This window comes from Phacochoerus africanus, chromosome 5 (genome assembly GCF_016906955.1).
Source record: "Phacochoerus africanus isolate WHEZ1 chromosome 5, ROS_Pafr_v1, whole genome shotgun sequence".
NCBI lineage: Eukaryota > Metazoa > Chordata > Mammalia > Artiodactyla > Suidae > Phacochoerus > Phacochoerus africanus.
Window position 1 is genome coordinate 75,707,516 of NC_062548.1, and position 20,415 is coordinate 75,727,930.

Genomic DNA, 20,415 nt, shown 5'->3' on the forward strand with positions numbered 1-20,415 from the left:
GGAAAAAAAACAGAAAAGTATAAAATATGGAATATTCTACAAGACAACTTTCGTGGACATTTCAGAAGTCAACCATTGTGAATATATCCCCCTCCCACCCAACCCCCCCAAAAAAGGTGTTGGGGTTTGGGTAGGCAAGGGAAAATGTGAACTTGGCCTATGTATTAGAAGGCATTATGAAATTATTAATCACTGTGTTATACTGTGGTTATAACAGATAACCACTATAGAAAAATTTCCTTATTCTTAAGAGACAGATGTTTAATTAAGAAATGTAAAATGTCTGCAATTAACTTTCAACTTTTTTTTTTTTTGGTCTTTTTGTCTTTTTAGGACAACACCCGCCGCATATGGAGGGTCCCAGGCTAGAGGTCCAATCGGAGCTATAGACGCCGGCCTACGCCAGAGCCACAGCAATACCAGATCTGATGTCTGCGACCTATACCACAGCTCACAGCAACGCTGGATCCTTAACCCGCTGAGCGAGGCCAGGGATCAAACCCACAACCTCGTGGTTCCTAGTCGGATTCATTTCCACTGCACCACGAAAGCAACTCCCAAATGGTTTTTTAAAATGTGTATATAAAGATGTAATAAAACAGATGTAGCAAATGTTAATAATTGCTTAATAAAGATGAAGAATATATGAATGGTTAAAATCCCTTCAACTTTTTTGCAGCTTAGAAACTTTATTCAGAATAAAATGTTGAGGAGGGAAAAAAGGAGCAAAGATCCATGAGCTAGACAGATTAGTTGTGCCAATTATTTGCTGTGTGATAGTGAGAATTCTCTAATTTCCTCACTCGTAAAATCACAAATAATCATTAAACATATATCTCACAGGGGTGCTTTAAACATTAAAGAAACCACATAAAACACTTAGAAGAATGTCCAGAACACAGTAAGTTTATAGCACTTATTATTGATTATCTTTAATACTAACTCTGTGTACTGTATCTTTTCTCAAATTAACCAACTATCTTGTGTCATAATCCAGAAAGATCCAACAAGACAAAGAGAGGGAAGAGATAGTAAGCCTTAAGAAAAGGAATAAGAGGAGTTCCCGTCGTGGCTCAGTGGTTAATGAATCTGACTAGGAATCATGAGGTTTCAGGTTCAACCCCTGGCCTTGTTCAGTGGGTTAAAGAACTATAACCACTGGCCTACACCACAGCCACAGCAACATCAGATCCAAGCTGCGTCTGTGACCTACACCACAGCTCTCTGCAACACCGGATCCTTAACCCACTGAGTGAGGCCAGGGATGGAACCTGCAACCTCATGGTTCCTAGTCGGATTGTTTTCGCAGCACTACGATGGGAACTCTCAGTGTCCTGTCTTAAAGAAGGAAAAGAACTGGAAGAAACAATGGAGAGTAAGCACCATATCTAGATTGTTCATCTCCTACTTAAGGTTTATTCTGAAAATAGGTTTTAAACCAGAGGAGAGGTTTACACCTGAAATTAGATACTAGTGTTTTGTTTGGGTGGTTTTTAGTTATTTATCCTTTGGGAAAGGGGCAAGGAGGAAGGGAAGACTATGTGCTCTGAAACAGATAACCATCCCAAGGAGGGAAAAACTGGGATTAAATTAGGAAGAGTCAAAAGAAAGGATCATATTTAATTCTCCTTTTGTAAAGAGACTAAATATTATTTGTATAAAATTAATATTTCGAATAGGCATAGCTTTCTAAAAATATTTATCTCCAAAGTGCCACACTAAAGGTATTAACAAGTCATACCCGAAATACTGTATAAATTTACTACCTATGAAAAAGAAAAAAATTGTTCTTACTGTTGACGTAACTGTCGGCAGCTCTCAATATGAGTAGATGTGTTTTGATGCTGAATCCAATCCTATTGTAAAGAAGACAATTGCACAAATTAGAATATTCTTCGGCTGACTAATGAAATTAGGCTTATTAAAATTACACGGTATACTTTGTTTTTTCAGACTCAAACAAATCTAGTTATAAAAGCCATTTGGCTACTCAAATTTTCACAAACAAAAATAAAAGGCCTCCAAACAAAAGCACTTAATACCATACCTCATTGATACCATTTTAAAACATCTTAGTATAGAAAACATTTAAAAAATCATACCCATGGATACCCATTTTGAAGTCAAATAAATATTTAAACTTGGAAAAAATAAAAGCATGGATCAGAAATAACTCATCCCAAATATAAAACAACACTCTAGAGAACACTAAAAACTCTATAAATAGAAAGGTATCTGAAACGGCATCTTCAAAATATAGTCTCAATGCTCTACACCTCTCAAATTCAAGCTAACAACATTAACAACAAAAAATCCTACCTCTTAGACCAATACCATTCCAAACAAGGTACTCACTATATTGGCAAAGGACAAGATTAGTAAAAATATGAAAAAATTCTGCTGATTGAATCTAATTTATTTTCAGGATATAATGGAAAGTAACACCATTTCAAAGACATGATGTCCCTTACGTTTAGAACTTTACAATGAACAAAATGCTTTATTGTACATAACTTCATTCACAAATTTGCCCTAAAGTTACATTCTGTACCCATAAATAGCTCCTGGAAGATACATCTGATTTTTCTTTTAAGGCAATAATACAGTTTTCAAAGATACAGTCCCCCAAGTAAAATAATTACTTAAAAGCAACATGTATATTACTCAAAGTTTTACTGTTTCTCCAGCATTTGGAAAGGCAAAAAAATTACTGAACAGTTTTGTGTTTTGAAACTTTCCTAGAGGAAAATGTTACTCATTTCCATTTCAAAAACATTTCAGTCTGTCATTGCTAAAGACGAACTAGAAATATTCACAGTTAAAAACCAGAGTTGACACTAATTTTGGAATCTGCCTTGTCAAGAACTACCTGAAAATAAGTGCACACTACTTGCAGTACTCAGCAGCAGGTTATGACAAACCCTAAACTATTTCATTAAGCCATGGAACTGATTGCGGATTGCAAAAAAGAAATGTCTGCAGATCCTGCTCAGTGATACAAGTAGAAGTCTAGAAAAGATTGGCAGTTAAGGAGTCTCTAGTAATACTAAACCCATGTCTTTGACATTAACTGGATACTGTTTACATCAAACAGACACACTGGCAGGTACTGAGCTGGGCATGATTTACTTGGACCATAAGATGTTTCACTTGAATAAGTTGCCAACATTTAAAATCCCAAAGATTTCCAGCTTTTCTTGAAAAAATATGAAGAAATAATACTGTACATGTATTTGATATAGCAGCTATCAGCTGATGCTGACAACTTATTTGAGGCATACTCCTCCAGTTCTACCTACATATACACACCTACTTTCTTTGTGTCTTAACAGGCCCACTGCACTCACTGACATTACTTGTTTTAAGCTCAGTAAATATATCTACGCCACTTCAATTTCTAGACTCTCCAGTAAGAAAAGGGTCCAAAAGCAGTGCTGCCTCTCCAGAGAAAAAGTGATAATTACCTACAAAGCAGGAGATGCAAGGACTGTAGACTTAAGTGGGCCCAGAATCAAACTGTGAAAAATACCTACCCTATCAGAGCTCTCTATCCTTCAATTACTTCAAAAATCTTTTACATCAGTCACTATTTTCTCAAACTGAATTATTTCTGTCAAAAGGTATGGTTCTATCTAAGGACATGCTTCTAAACCAACTGGGAACAGTCAAAAAGACATAACTTCTAAATCAAGGGACTGCTCCTCCTCTGTTTGAATCTCAATTTAGAAAATAAATAATTTCACATTCCATTGTAGTCTTTTTCAGGCTATAGTTTTAAAGACTCAGAGGTGAGGAACATATTGTCACATGTTACTTAGCAAGAAAAAAATCTCCAATTGGTAATTTATATTTATTGGTTACATATGTATAATGTTGAATACATGCACACTTACAAGGCAGCAATATATGTCACAGAAAAAAGAGAGGTAGTTTGTACCACCTAAGTCCACATCCACAAATCCCTATAATTTGTCACCCAGTAGTGAAGAATTCATTAGTTAGGTAAAATGAGCTGTTCTGTTAAAAGGTCTGTTTTAAATAACAATCTCTGCGAACTCTAATGATGATGCACTTTTTTCCCTAATTTTTACTTTTACCATATTAACCCATATTTTCCCCAACTTACACATGAATAACTAAGGAAGCCTCCAGTCAGGTGCCTAACCTATCAATTCTCATTCCTATGCATCCGGAATACATCAGCCAGACTTACCTCCCTAAAATACATTTTTAACGTGTCACTTCACAGATTAAGAACCTTAATTACCTTCCTAATGCCTTCCACCTCAAGTCTAAACTCCTTAGGCTAGCTCTTCAGGGCCCTTCATACTTATTATTGCTCTTATCTGAAATGTCATCTCCCCTCCCTTGAGTACATCTAAGCTTACTCATCACTCAAGACCCATCTTCAACCTACTCCATGAAGTCTTCCCCCCCACATCACTCCAGACAGACTCAGTGCAGCTCATCACTCAGTCTTCTTTAACTAGACTATAGAAGTCTTCTGGTGTCAGAAAGTATAATACACTTTTAATTATATACTGCTAAATACACAAGAGATGTTAATAAATTGATAATGCTGGCCTGGACTGATATAAGCCTGTAATCAGGATAAAAATATTAAATCTCTCTCCCCCTACAGCATACCCAAACAAGTTAATTACGATCACTGAATCATTTGTTCCCCTCCAATATTTAAAAAATTTTCTAGGTGTGTAATTTTTCTCTTCAATGAGACTGTTATAACTATGTAGAAGAACACAGTTTTATATAGTTCATTTCCATCCCTGCACCTAATACAGTCATGTATAAAACCAGTAAACAACTACTGAAAAAATGTATATCATTTCTATTCTACAGATTAAAAGTTAAAACTCTTAAAGATATTTTTCCTGGCTTCATCATGACTACTTGAAAGTTCAAAATCACTGGAATACAGAGAGCCTAACACTCAATTCAGTGATTAGGCTAGGGCTATTTACAGATTTTAATTAAGCGTTATGAATTATTCTAGGTTTTCCAAGGCTATGTGATCCCCTTTGATGGGGGAAAGCAATAATTATTTTATTAGAACTCAGCATATCTGGCTAAAATGAGGTAGAATGCTGCTTTCCTTTGCTACAGTTAACCTTTATGACAAAAACATCAGTTCTAGGTATTAGATTTTTGTTGGCTGAAAGCTGGTGAGTGCGTAATAGACAATAAAAGGGGAGCACTGGAAAGAGGAAAAAAAAAAAAACGAAGAGAATTAACACCCATTTAAGCCTATTCCAAGTATACAACCAATGCTATGGCCTTGAATCAAAGCTTGTTCCCATGGGAAGTACATTCCTTTCTGACCATTTGTAATATAAATCTTAAAATCACATTAGTAAATATAAGGAACAGTGGTTTTTCCAAACATACATAAGTAAATAAAACACACTTAGAAATTTCTACTCAAATCCACCAAATGATTACTATGAAAGAGTATAATCTATATTACTTTTTGGCATCTCCATAAAATACCTCCCTCTAACTATACTAACTATGAAGACACCTGAGGCTTCTTCGCTTTTTAAAGACTCTTTAAAGTTGTATATGCTATGCTCTGAGCCCACAGCTGAACATCTAAAATTTCATCTTGACTCAATTTTGCTATGGATTAAGTTATCTTAGGAACCGCCTTCTCAGGAACACTAAAAATCCTATTCAAGATAGAGCCAGAAAATATTTAAATCAACATTAACTATCTTTAGCCCAAGACTGGTAGATACATGCCAGGCTACAATACACTGTCTCTTTTAAATGTTTTATTCCAACTTTTTATTTTTATACTAATACATTCTCTTACTTAGATAAAAGTAACCCATGTGTCATTGTCTTACAAATACACAGTTTATGTCATATAAATTTTATGTTGCATTTTTCTGGAATAACTCATCAAACTTCAAAACAAATGGATAAATCCATGTAGTGTGCCCAATCACAGGAATACAGAAAGCCTAACACTCAATTGAGTACTTAGGCCAGGCTACTTATATTACAACTAAGTGTTGATGTTGCAATCAAAATTATTTTGTTATTTCCTTAATGACTAGTTAACACCGGCATACATATGAGAATTTAGAGGAAACTTGGGCGCTGAGCATCATGATACAGTGATCTTTTAAAAACACTCACCTTCAAATGACTACATTCTACGTTACACAGAGAACACAAATGTGGAAATATTCTTGGAGACGCTGCATAATAATCATTCATCATAGAAGGAGTTGGAAGTCTCTTCATCTTCTGGGCATCAGCATGTGAAAACTTTGGTAGCCATGATGCTTTCACAATCCCAAAGGGAGACTGAATGGGAATGTCAGCCTCTGACTGGTAACTCTTTTTACCTCCTCCTGATCCATGGACATTAGATGAATTTATGACAGGTTCATGTGGGATCCGCTCTTGTTGGCTTACAGCTGAAATTAATTCTGATGAAAAAGGTTGCTGGTTCATAGATGGAGGAATCAGAGACTGATTCATTGTCTGGTTAACCGTCTGGCTAATGGATTGGCTGACAGGTTTTACAGGTTCAAGGACTGACTGTCCTCCTGAAATGTGTAAGCCTGACATCTTGGTTCCACTCTCAACTGGGAAAAAGGACTGATTACTGGAGGATTCACTGGGGAAGTCCATCTGTCGAAACACATCTTCAATAGGAAACATAGAATTACATATCACATTTGGAGTGGGAACAGATGCAGAAATGCTTGGTTGTGACCGAAATTCATTCTTGACCTCATCAGTTGGAATTTCAGGATCATAAATACGTACTTCCAGTGGATCTTCTGTGTAGCCATATTTGCTTGCATGCCCATAATCAATCACATTACTTGAAACTGCCTCACTACCAAGTGTTTCTTTATTTCTGCTCTGAGAAGGTAAATTAGGTAACCGGCGCCCCATTTTTCGCATTCTTATATCCCTCAAAATTAATGGCATATTTTCAGGAGTTAGCTGTTCATCAGGATAGCGACTGAGTTCTTCTAGGTCTTCATTAGATAATCCAAAACTTGCTAAGATACTTGAGGCACTCTCTTTTGTATAGCGACTCTGTACTTTAGGACTCTGCTCTGTAACCTGTGGTACAGAACTCTGTTTCACTCCCACTGATGCAGATATATGAGGTTCATCATCCCACCGGCTACCATGAGGCTTCCCCTTCTTTTGTTGTGCTTCATGAAAATCCAGTTTTTCTTTGGTCAATCTTGGGTCAGTTCGGTGTTGTGTTACCTGAACATTCATTCTCTGTGGTCCCATGTTCTGATAGGATTCATGGCCAGCAAATCTGTGTGGAATTCCACGGGCTCTCCCTGCTGGGTAAAATCTTGGAAGACCCATAGATCCAGGCCTCATAAATGGTCCTGGAGGCCTCATCCCAGAAGGGTTAGGTGCTCGTGGCCTCTGAAGTGGAAAGTTTCCTCGAGGATTAAACCTGGGCCTCGACATGGCTATTTTCAAGAAAGCCTGATTTAATAAAGTATAAGGTGGTGTTGAACTATGTGAGGCAACGGCATTCAGCTGCTGAAGCGCCAACTGAGTCTTAATCTGAGCAAAGTGTAAAGGAGATGGGCCCAACAGAAGTGGGTTTGCAATGCCCAGGTTCAAGGAATTCACAAGTGGTGCGAAATTTTCCAAGAATAACACAAAGCTGAAAGTTAAAACACAAATATTAGATCATTTTAACTCAAACTACTTCATGAAGTGGGTTCTACAGCCAGTGTAAAACATTTTGAAACAATGCCATGAAACCATTCTGCATTTCATAAATTTTTAGAGTAAGTGCTTATGAGGATTTCAAACTTTCCCAAAAATTTTATCTTCTTTTCTTTCCTGAATCCAGAACACAAACCCCAAACCTCAAGCCAGAGTTCATGTACACTGTGTTGCACTGGGTGCTGTCCTAGGTGCTGAGCAGAAATTAACAACTCCTTTTAAAACTTCTTAGAAGTGTCCAAATCCTGCATGCCACTGGGGGATGGGGTGAGGATATACATTCAGTTGCTGTGGTCAGTAAGTTCTCAGAAGTTGTTTCTTTATCACCATAGATCTTTTCCCCCCTTCTTTTTGATTTTAATGGAAAGGAATGAGTTCGGAATCATTCATTCAATTTATTAAATATTTATTGTCTAATATTGACAGTCACACTAGTCTCTGGAGTTTTAAAGAATAAAACATAATTACTATAGCCAAAATGCAAGCAATCTAACAAAGAAAACAAAATAAATCAACTGTAGTAGTTTGTCAGTATTACAACAATGCTAAAAAGTATCAGGAAAAGATTTCTGGAAGAGGTCATGAATGCTTAAGTTGAGTTTTACAGGATAAGTACCTTCTAGAGTTTTAAGGCAACTGGGAGAAGAGCAATTCCAGATAACAAAGTCTTACTAAATGTGTTTATAGAATTTTAGAAAATGTAGAATATCCTAAGTTAAGGTTTCTGATTACTATAATACAATGAAAACAGCTTGCTGGAAATGATTTTAAAATGTATACATAATTAAACTTATTAACTGCATGTTTCTGACAAAACTATAAAATTCTGGACCAAGACAAAATATAGCTTAAGTGAAAACATTTCAATCTTCAATAACCTCAGGACTATTTAATAAAATCATCTTGGAAGACAGAAAAAAAAAATTTGCCAAGAACCTATCTCCCTTAGCTACTGTTTTTACTGACTTAGGAACTTTCCCTCTGAAACTATCAATTTCAATAAGGCTCAAAAACACTTTATTCTCCATTTCTAACTAATCTTAAAAGTCCATGTATTCTTGTCTATATCTCTAATAATACATACTTTTCTTTTTCCTTTCACCAACATCACCATCCTACTACAAGCTCTCGCCATTCTATACCACAGTTGGCCTCCATCCCAATTCATTCTGTCATTACTGATTAAAAACCTTTAAATACTTCCCTTTTTAAGTTTTTTTTTGGTTGTGCCTGCAACGTATGGAAAAATCCCAGTTGTGCTTTATAAAACAGTGTTTTGAAGCAATTAATCCTAATAATGCAAAAGTCTTTTAAAAAATGTAAAAAGATTAGAAAAAGGCAAGCTCCCCAATTACACAATAGTTAACACTTTTTCCTTGTCTATTATAAACTGAAAACCTACAGTTAAATATACCCAGAGTCATGGCTACATTTAAAGAATCAAATGCTATTGACTCAGTATCTAACACGTGAAATGATGAATTTGGGATTTTCATTAAAATAATCTAGAAAACAAAGGGTGCATGTTGGTGGAGGTGGGGTGGAGTCTGGTAGATGAGAGAAGTTTGATGAAGTTCAACTGGCCAAAATACTTGTTGTGGAAGCTGAGTGACGGGTCCATAAGAATTTATTTCCTTTCCTCTCTACTTTTTCACATACTTGAACACTACCCCCCCAAAAAAAAATCAGAGTGCTAATATTATTAGGGGTGGCACTTTAAACAAAAAGGAGGAATAGGAGAATATTAAAACCAACATAATTTTATACTTCTCAATCTATCATTATCACACCAAGGTCTAACATAAGCCAACATGAGCTAATTTGTTATGATTAACAGGCAATATACAAATAACATGCAGATATAAATCTAAAATCTCACTTTAGTTCATTTAACCCCACATCTTTCCTTCCCACCTGACACAACTATCAATTATTAAGTAGTTTCGTATTTCACTCTTTCTCTGTTTCATTATACATTTTGGTGGGGGAAAAAACTATCTGTGAGATGAAGAAAGTAAAATTAAGCAAAATAAGCAAATGTCTCTTAATACAAAACCCCATTAAGAATTAAGTTATACCACAAAAGAAAATAAACCCTCAGTCTTTTGAGAATGGAACTGATATAGCCTAAGAACAATGTGATTAAAAAATAAGAACCAATAAAACAAAGGTAAATTTGGCATTAACACCTGGAAAATAACTGAACAAATAAAGACAACAATTATAAAGTCTTTCTCATTTATCTCCAGGAGTTCTGGCCATAAAGAAGTTCATTTACCTAATGGAACTTACAGAGAGCAAACTTATCATTACCTAACTTATCATTAGACTGACTAGCAAAAATCTGAGTTGAGATCTGAGCTCTCAGTTACTCCTTTGAAAACAACTGCAGTTAAATAACACTAAATTTTTAAAACAAATATTTATTCCTGATTATAAAAATAGCATATGCTTGTTAAAGAAAACAATAAAAAGTAGAAAATGAAATCCTTACCAATAAAACCATCACTTACAGTGGACTAATGTTTTGCTCTATTTCTAGTTTTGTATATGTACATACATACATGGATGGGAAGGGGAAGACAGTATACCAAACTTTATTGTATGAACTATCCTATTTGCTATTTTCAATCAATATTTTATTTTCCTATGTTTAATATTTTTCAAAAACAGAATATTAATGATCACAAAACATTCTGAACTCCTGAAGAATTATTTTGACAAGCAGCAGTTAAAAACTCTTCTATGTCCTATTAAGAACTAAAATATGCCACTCTAAAAGCAAGAAATTAAACAAAATGTCAACCATAAAAATTCTTTTAGAAGCATCTAACAGAAACTGAGTTCTTAAGGCACACATGAAGATATTGCCATTATATCCCAAGGTATTTCTGAGATGTCCACTACCACTGACAGTCAAAACCCGTCTGCTATTTAAAATCAAGTCTTGGAGAGGAAGAGAATCCTTAATTTTCTTTACAGATATTGATAAAAAAAATCTGAAATCTAAAAATACAAAAGCATCATCAAAAATTGGTCAGCCAGATCAAAACTGCTCCATTAGATTCATAATGAAAAGACTTATATCAAACTCCATACTTGCACTTTACAGCATTTCATGGTTCAAAAGCTTTGATACTCATTATCTCATTTGAGCCTTACAACAACCCTGTGAGCAAGGGAATCCAAGTTTACAGATAAGTAAAACCTTAAAACTAAGTGGCAAGATAGAACCCACAACTCCTCTTGCTGTTTTTTTTGTTGGGTTTTTTTTTTTTTTTTGGCTGTGCCCACGGCATGTGGAAAGTTCCCAAACCAGGAACCAGGATCAAATCGACACCACAGCAGCAACTCAAGCCGCTACAGTGACAATGCCAGATCCTTAAGCTGTTGCACCACAAGGAAACTCCAAGAAATGGTATCTCTTTTGTTGCTGTTAAGTTGATTTCTTTTTTTTCTTTTTTGGCCACAGCATGCAGCAACTTAATCTGAGATCTCAGTTCCCAGACCAGGAATTAAACCTGGACCGCAGTGGTCAAAGTGATGAATCCTAACCATTACACCACCAGGGGAACTCCCCCCCACCTTGGTGTTCTTTCCATGTCTTATTCTAGATATATAAAATTTAAATGTATATAAACTGTTTCTTCTAATTATTAAAAAAAAAAGCAATACCTGTTCATTTCCACCCTTCCCAACAGAAAGAAAAATCATTGCTCGTGACATGCAGAAAAGAAAAAAATTTTCTATAATCTTACCACAAAGGGAAAAGTACCATTGACATTACTTTTCGAGGTACCTACATACCTCATCTGATACTCTGTTAGAGAAACTGTCTCAGAACAGTTTCACACCTAAGAATGCAGGTTTTACATTGGTCAGTCAATCTGCTGAGTGAGTACATATCATTCTGTGCTTTTCTCAATTTAAGTGGTACTGAGTTTTCTTTCTTTATTTTTGCTTTTTAGGGTCACACCCATGGCATATGAAAGTTTCCAAGCTAGCAGTTGAATCGGAGCTATAGCTGTTGGCCTACGCCACAGCCACAGTAAGGCAGGATCCGAGTGGAGTCTGCGACCTACACCACAGCTCATGGCAATGCCAGATCCTTAACCCACTGAGCAGGGCCAGGGATCCAACCCGCATCCTCATGGACACTAGTCAGATTTGTTTCCACTGCGCCACAACAGGAATTCCTGGTACTGAGTCTTCTAATTTCCTCTAGTATATAGTTAGATCTACTCAGCCAACTCTTTTCTACCATTTGTTTTACCCCCTTATGTCTCACAAAAGGTATGCAAGTCATAATTCTGAAGGTGCCACAAGTGTGGACAGAGAGTATCATGCTAGATGTTAAAAAGGTCCAAAATGTGGTACTTCAATGAAATTGTCAAAGAAACAGAATGAAAAAACTAGAAGAAAATCAGACATTTTTATCATGAAGGGCATCACGAACTTCACTGCTACCTCAAAGGATTGGTAACTACCATGACTTCAGATCTGAAAGAAAATGAAGATCAACTTGCTAACAATGCACAGTACCAGGAACAAATCACCATGAGAACCATTAACAACCTTATATACAATGATTTAATAATTAATATTTCCAGGAAAATATTTTTTTCTGATAAACAAGATATGTGATGTATAATCAGTTGCTTTTTCGTTGTTTAGGATTATGTGCACTGCATAAATAAAATACATAAATGGGTCTCCAGAGACAACAGTATTCAGAGTAAATGATACTCCCCTGAGATGTTCACAATACGAAGCATTAGTCCAAGACAAACCATCAGATCCAAGTTGGAATAAAGAAATCTTTTCTGCGATTTTTTTTTTAAACTAGAATTGAGAAAGTGGTGAATGTTAATAAGACTCAAATGTGGGTGATAAAACTTACTGCTTAAGTGGGAAAGCACAAACACTGATACAAAATAAAGCCAATATAGCAGGTAAGCAGGACTAAGAGATAAATACAGTAATTCACCACCCAGTTCCAAATGTTCTTGAGATCAAACTATATACTTGCCCTCCCTGACATCTGGTTGTTCACTTTTTTCATGAAGTTGCCATGAGCCAAAAAATGCTTCCAATCTGCCTTAAATGGGTTTTCAAAATCTTCAATTAGGCATACCTAATCTGGCCAAATACCTTAAAGCCTTATGTTATTTTACATAAAAACTAGAAATAAGAAAACACATATACCTGCTTACAGTTACAAAAAGAAATACAGGCGTTCCCGTCGTGGCGCAGTGGTTAATGAATCCGACTAGGAACCATGAGGTTGCGGGTTTGGTCCCTGCCCTTGCTCAGTGGGTTAACGTTCCGGCGTTGCCGTGAGCTGTGGTGTAGGTTGCAGACGCGGCTCGGATGCCGCGTTGCTGTGGTTCTGGCGTAGGCTGGCGGCCACAGCTCCGATTAGACCCCTAGCCTGGGAACCTCCATATGCCGCGGGAGCGGCCCAAGAAATGGCAAAAAGACAAAAAAAAAAAAAGAAATACAGGTAGGATAACAGAAAACAATGAAGCTGGTTATCCATAAGGGATAATAGAGGACTGAAACGAAGAAAATGGGAACTATGTTTCATAGAGTACATCTTACTATACAGTTTTGACCTTTAGAAGCATGTTAATAACCTATATTTTTTTAATAAATTAAAAGAAGGGTGGGAAGAGGGGAAAAAAGCTAAAACTGAAAGCAAACTAAATTGCTCTGCACACAAATACCATAACTCGGTAATGGGGAAAAAGAAAACCATTGCAAGTAATTTATAAATTCATATTTGACTGATTCACCCTCAACTTTGGTGGAGCTAGAAAGGGAGAACTACAAATTCTTACTCTCTTCAGTAGTTTGTTTTGTTTTTTTGCTTTTTTGGTAGTGGTATGGGTGAAGCAATTCTTAAATTACTTTAGATATTCCTGTGAGTAAAGAAATAAATATTTTGATAGTGTGCAAAAACAGGGCTCTCACTGTGGGGAAAAAATGTAATGGGAGAAAGCAAGTAAGAACTGGACAGCGATAAATTACAAACCACAGAGAAAACTAGGCGTCCATAACTACATACCAACCATTATAAACACAGAGAAACTGCTAAGTGGGAAAATCATTTTGTAGCCATCATAGTAATGTAAAGATTGGTTCAGGCAAGAATCAACCATACAAGTTAAGTCCACAGTGAAATTTTAATGAGGAATACACACTGGCATGGCCTTGGAATCAAACATCATATTACCCATGAGGGGCATATGGTCTTTGCGCATCTCCAAATCTGTCTGATACCATGGGGGACACTGCAATTTAATTTTTCTGGCCAGGGATGCACAATCTGAATCTATTCAAGAAGAAACATCCCACCAACAACACACACACATACAAATAATAATCTAAAATGAGAACTTTTCTAATTTTTTTTAAAAAGCAGATAGTTTTCTTCAAAAATGTCAACTTCATAAAAAAGACAATAGAAATATTCCAGAGTAAGGAAGACTAAAGAAATGCAATTACCTAATCCTAGACTGATGCCGTACTGGAGTTGGGGTTAAGAAACATTTCTAGGCCAAATGACAAAATCAGAATATGGTTTAAAAACATTTTTTTTTTCTTTTTTACGACCGCACCTGTGACACATGGAAGTTCCCAGACTAGGGGTCAAATCAGAGCTGCATCTGAGTGAGGCCTACACAGCCACATCAGATCCGAGCCGCATCTTCAACCTCTACACTGCACCTTGCAGCAACACCAGATCCTTACTTAACCCACTGAAAGAGAGAGGCCAGGGATGGAACCTTCATCCTCACCTTACTTAACCTGCTAAGTCACAACAGGAACTCCCAGAATATTGTAAAAAAAATTGATGAATGTTAAATTTACTGAGATTGATAACTGCACTATAAAAGAAAATACCCAATTTTAAGGAAATCAACTATTAAACTAATTAACAACTAATAAAGGGTAAAGGAGCACAATACAACATTCTCAAGATAGTTCAGGAAAAAAAATAGGGATGTGTGTGTGTGTGTGTGTGTGTGTGTGTGTGTGTGTATGCATTTCAGCACACAAAAGGATAGAGGGAAGTGAAACAGGGAATTCCTGTCAGCCAGCACTTTAATTCATTAAAAAAAAAATCATTAATGACCCAACACCGTACTATCTAACCTCTTTTATATACTAAGTCAAAAGAGGACTATAAGCAAGTAAGGTGACATGCAGAAAGATGGCAACATGATAAAGAGCACCAGACTTAAGCACATTTTTGGATTTGGTTATTGTCTCTCCGTATCATGTTTACTCCCTAACTATTGACTGTTAGGCCATTATGCAATCCATAATAATCTGATCTTTGGGGAAATTTCCACTGATCTGAAGATATCCACCCTGCTAGGAGGGGTGCCAGCAAGTGACTTCATGCAAAATTGGGCAACTCCCGTAAGTAAAATTTAACACTAATGTTGCATAGTGTTTTTAAGATCTTAGACCCTAGAATCAGTGTTTTAATTCAGACCCTGCTGCTTGCTAAAAATGTGAGCCTGGGCAAGCTGATTATCCCAAGCCTCAGTACAGCATACTGATATAAAGACTGATTAAAATCATACCCCCGACATGCAATAGATGCTCAAAAAATGTTAGTAAAAAAAACGCTTTACTTAAGAAGCAGGTAGTTATTCTTTCCTTTTATTAAGTCTTGGGTAATATCTGAAAATGTCAATGATAGTAGGAATAAAAATTAAATTAATACATATATACACACATGTGTGGTATATAAAAATGGGGAAATCTGAGTATTGACTGAGTATCTGACATTAAGGAGCTATTATTATTTTAGGTATGATAAGCATGTTTTTTCCTAAAATATTTTAGAAAAAAATTCTGAATGATAGATGAATAATATGATATGGAATTTGCTTAAAAACAGGGTAGAAGGTAAAGACTGATCATTGGTTGTAGCTGCTGAAGCTCAGTGACAGGTACATGGGTGAATCATTATCTAATAAGCTGCTTCTGTATATGTTTAAAATTTTCCATAATGAAAAAAAAATTTTTTTAAGTGAAGAAATTCAAAAGGAAAAAAGTCGGCAACATTTACTCATTAGCAGATACAACACGGAGATCAGCTGAAAGTTTAACAAAATGAAGACTATGGAAATAAGGCAGGAAAAATGTATAAAAAGGTAAGAATGACTGCAGCATAAATATACTGTGGTATCTGAGGGGCTCAATACCAAGTTAAAAAATAATTCAAAATATATGTACCCCAAATAAGCACTAAGAAAATATCAACATGGGTTATCTTAAAACCCCTTCTCCTGCTGGAGTTCCCATTGTGGCTCCGTGGTTAACGAATCCGACTAGGAACCAGGAGGTTGCGGGTTCGATCCCTGGCATTGCTCAGTGGGTGGAGGATCTGGCGTTGCCGTGAGCTGTGGTGTAGGTTGCAGATGTGGCTCAGATCCCGTGTGGCTGTGGTGTAGGCCAGCAGCTACAGCTCCGATTAGACCCTTAGCCTGGAAATCTCTATATGCCTTGGGAGCGGCCCTAGAAAAGGCAAAAAGACAAAAAACAAACAAACAAAAAATCCTTCTCCTATTCTCGCCAAATGTTTCTTTTCAATACAAAACCCATTATTCTTGATCCTCACTGATTATTCTTAGAGTTGTGTCGTATTTCTATACCTCACTTTTTCCCTACCATTATTTCTTCTTTTCCATTATTCTCTTATTTTCGATATACCTATCTTCCTTCCATCTTCATTTCCACTACAAATTTCAAACTACAGTAAATAAACTTGAAGCAATGACAGAGTAGGTAAAGTTGGATACAAAGAGGGCTTATTGGCTTTAACCACAAATATAATTACTTTCAATTTGGAGGATCTCTAAACCACCACACTTCAACATTCAGTAGGTTGTTTCCTCTCATAACAGCCAAATATATTTTTGAGTACCCATACTGGAAGCACTGTTTCTTAGTATATAAGCATTTTATTAACTATTTGGTCAGATAATTTTTAAACTTTGATCAGTATATATTAAGTTACAGTAGAAAATGCACAATTTGGACTCCAAAGGCCTCTATTCTTATTCAGACTCTGGGAACCACAAGCTGAGTTCATCCACTCAACATGTGAGCATCTAATACACACTGGGACAGGTACAAAGATGAAGGACACAATCATATAAATAAATGGTCACAATGTATTTTGATAAGTGCTACTACGAGAGGCATAAAGTTTATAGATGAATTAAATATCTCAATGAGATTAGATGACCTTACAACTCCAATTTAATCAAAATCCCTGATTTAATCAAAAAGCCTCTTCTTTTTCATTAAAAGGGAGTATCCACAGTTGCAATTTTCTATCAAAAGATGCTACCTAAGCACTTAAAAATTTGCAACAGCAGTAACAGCTAATATTTACTAAGCACTTAGTATGTGTCAAGGGACAGGGGCTTTTCATACACTGTCTCACTTAATCCTCACAATAATCCTAAGAAAAGTTCATAAAAACCCAAAATCTCACTCATACAATAAGAGGAAAACAGGGATTAGAAGCCAAATCTTCTGATTCCAAAGTCTATTCTCTTTCCACTAAACTATTTGTCTCACACTCTTTTTCACTACATAAAAACAAAATTTCCAGACATCACCCTAAGAGCACCCAAGAGAAAATCTTTACAACTGCCATGAAAGTACAAAATGATCAGCGACTGTAAGAAGCATTACAGCAGATATGCTGTAAAAGAAGAAAAAGAAAAGGAAAAAAAAAAAAAGAGTCTGATGCCATAAGCAGGCAGGGGTATCTGCTGTATACACCCTTCATAACAAAACACAAGAGATTACAAAACTAAAATATAACCAATACTCAAGGTAATAGATATGTGTGACGTGAATAAATACATTCCGAAAACCAGTTAATAAAAACAAATGAGATTTTGTGGTTTCTTCCCATTGTTTTATCTTTACCATCACTTGGTTCCAACACAATCAAGAAGGGAATGGCCTGGCATATTTTAGTGTATTAACATGCTGACTCCACATAATTATTTAAAAATGTATATTACAGAATGAGAATACAAGATAATGTGTATATGAAATGCTGTCGAAAAAAGAAAAAGAATGCAACATAAGCCCACTAAGTCGAGACTACCTAATCATCAACAATATTTAAAGTTAGGTTGAAATACTATAAATTATGCGTTCATTTTCCCGAATAAGTTCATTAAACTCATTTTTTTGTAATTTTTTTCATTGATCGATATTAACTGCAAAACAGAACCAGCAAACATTCGTGAAAAATGTTAACCCTTTACAACACATAAAGAAAAAGAACTGTGTGTAGCACAATTCCAAAGCTGGTTAGAAAAAGCATTTGAATCCACATAAGCAGCCGGATCCTGCTAATTTTTCTTGAGAACTCCTCCAGATTAAAAGAGGTATTTCGTCCCAAATTTCGCCTAAGGGCAAATTTTTAAGATTAAGAAAAAAAACAGCTTGAGGCAGCCTTCATTGTCTAGTTCAGTTAAAGAGTTTGTAACAATATAAGTCTCCCTCATTCACAGTTATCTCAAAACAACAGAAGATCTGATTCAGATGTCAAGGATTCTAGTACGTGGTACATTCCTCCTCCTCCCCCCCTTTAACAGAACGGGGCCCAAGCTAGGAACCACACACAACGAAATCCCTAACGATCCGCGTTCTCGATTCCTCTGAGAAATTTGGAAATAAGTATCAGAGCAGTTCACGCGCCCTCTGTATCCCGCACAGAGGTGACATTTTCTTTGCTTTCACGCTCGCGCCGGGCTGGCAGAGGAAACACCGACCAGCAAAAGCCGCTCGACCGTAACCGTCCCCGTTCACCCCAATTCCCCCTTCCCCAACCCCAAACACGCTCTTCTCTCCACGCTTCTTGCACAATGTCGCTTGCCAAAGCGCTCAGCTCGAGCTCCGCCGCCTCTTTTCCAGGCCCGATGGGAATGGGTCCTCCCTCCGCAACGCTCCCTCACCACCGCTTCCTCCGCCTGTCAGGCCTGGCGCGGTCTCCGCAGGCCCCGCGCCGATGGGGAAGGGGCCGCTACGGCCTTGCCAAAGGGCTGTTTTCGTTCCTCGGCCCAGTGCAACGGCGTCAGGCGGCTCTTCCTGAAGCAGGGTCCTAGCACGGGCGCCCGACCCGGCCCTCCGGGGCAGTGCGGTGAGCCGACGCGCTGGCGGGGCAGCCGAGCTACCTTCCCATCCCGGGGGTCCCCCAACCTCCTCCCGCCCCCGCCGTCTGCCCGCCGCCATTTTGTGCGCAGCCGCTGCGACACAGATACAATAGTCGGCCCGGATCGCACAGGAAAGGCTCAGGACCCCCACGCTATGGGCTCCCGCCTTCCAGCCCCCTGCTCCCCGCAAGGCAGGCGTCCTACCTATGCCTACCCGACTAACAGCCGGATCCCATTTGCGCCCCACACAGTTTAGCACTCAGCCTCCAGTCTCGACGCCGAAGAAGCTACCGCCTCCGGAGAGCTGCACGCATGCGCGCCTGTCGAGCCTCTGCGAGCCCTCATCTGCTCCCGGCGCCTGCGTACCGCCGGCACCGCGCTCGCCCGGAGGCACAGGAGAAAGGCGCCGGAGGAACTTGGTTCCGGAAGGGGGCGCTCTCCCGTGCGGTGTTCCAGGCCTCCCCGGGGAAAACTCGGGCACAGGTAACTGCGTCTGACGGTACAGTGCAAGACTTGAATTGTCTTGTCCAAATCAAGCGCATTTGTAACATCTGCTTTGTCTTACCTCCTCCATGAAGTCTTCCCTGATCATTTTTGCCTTCAATAATACATTAAAATACGTATATTCCATCTGGCACTGGGTATCTTATTGTTTTGTACTGTTAAGATCTTGCCTGTCTGTATCCTCTAGATACAGATATATAGATTTGCATCCCTTTAGCAATGATGCGAGGTGTATCATAAGCACTGACAAGGTTCAGGATATTTAAATACAATTAAGGCTTATTGAGCTAAAAGTTTTAACATCGAAAATCCTTTCTTGAGTCGTTTCACAATAAAAACACCTACTTAGTGTGGTAAATACTTTAAACCTTTATTTTACTGATTAAAAACCTTAGGTGGAGAGAATTTCAGTTACTTCTCAAGGTTACCACACCAACATAAAAATTCAATCATTGGGCAAAATCTGGTAAAACTCACAAGTTCTGCCTTGTGGATTCCACACAATTCACATCACCTACATTGAGTCTCAAGCAACAGCTTTACCTAGTACCCAAGCAGATGTATTTCTTTTATTCACATTAAAATAAGCATAGAAAAGGCTGAAAGAAAGTCTTTTATAAAATGTATCTTACCACATTTTCATTTCAAGCTAAAAGTCCTGCTAGAGGCAACATGCCAAAAACAACAAAGAAAAAGCCAAATAACCAACGTTAAAGTTTGGTTCTTTCCTTCCATATTATTTCCTTCTTTATATTCATACAAATATACACAAATGTGTTATTTGCATGTAATAGTAAACATTCTTTACACTTTTTTCCCCAAAGATTTACACATTAACCTACTATTTGCTTTCCTGATTACTGACATTCGTCCAAGTAAACCATCCTTTTTTTAAAATAGTCGCATAATATTCACAGTATGGTTCCATCATCAATTTAAACTGTTTTGGGGGTTTTGGGGGTGGGGT

General features: G+C 37.4%; 1 protein-coding gene across 7 annotated transcripts in view; it reads right to left on the reverse strand.

Annotated features, from left to right (window-relative positions):
- Positions 1-19,249, reverse strand: part of ZNF638 (zinc finger protein 638) — a 78,980-nt gene extending 59,731 nt beyond the window's left edge. For 4 of the 7 annotated variants that reach the window (XR_007135089.1, XM_047781816.1, XM_047781813.1 and 1 more), the window contains exons 1-3: positions 19,149-19,238; positions 6,163-7,678; positions 1,795-1,856 (exon numbers count right to left, since the gene is read on the reverse strand). Coding sequence is in view for 6 of the 7 variants with exons in the window: in XM_047781816.1 (XP_047637772.1) it covers positions 1,795-1,856; positions 6,163-7,476 (1,376 nt within the window). In the remaining variant the exon portion in view is untranslated. Of the gene's footprint in view, positions 1-1,794; positions 1,857-6,162; positions 7,679-19,148 lie in introns of all 7 variants that reach the window. The other 3 variants (XM_047781815.1, XM_047781814.1, XM_047781812.1) reach the window with 2 other exon arrangements.
- Positions 19,250-20,415: the final 1,166 nt, after the last annotated feature.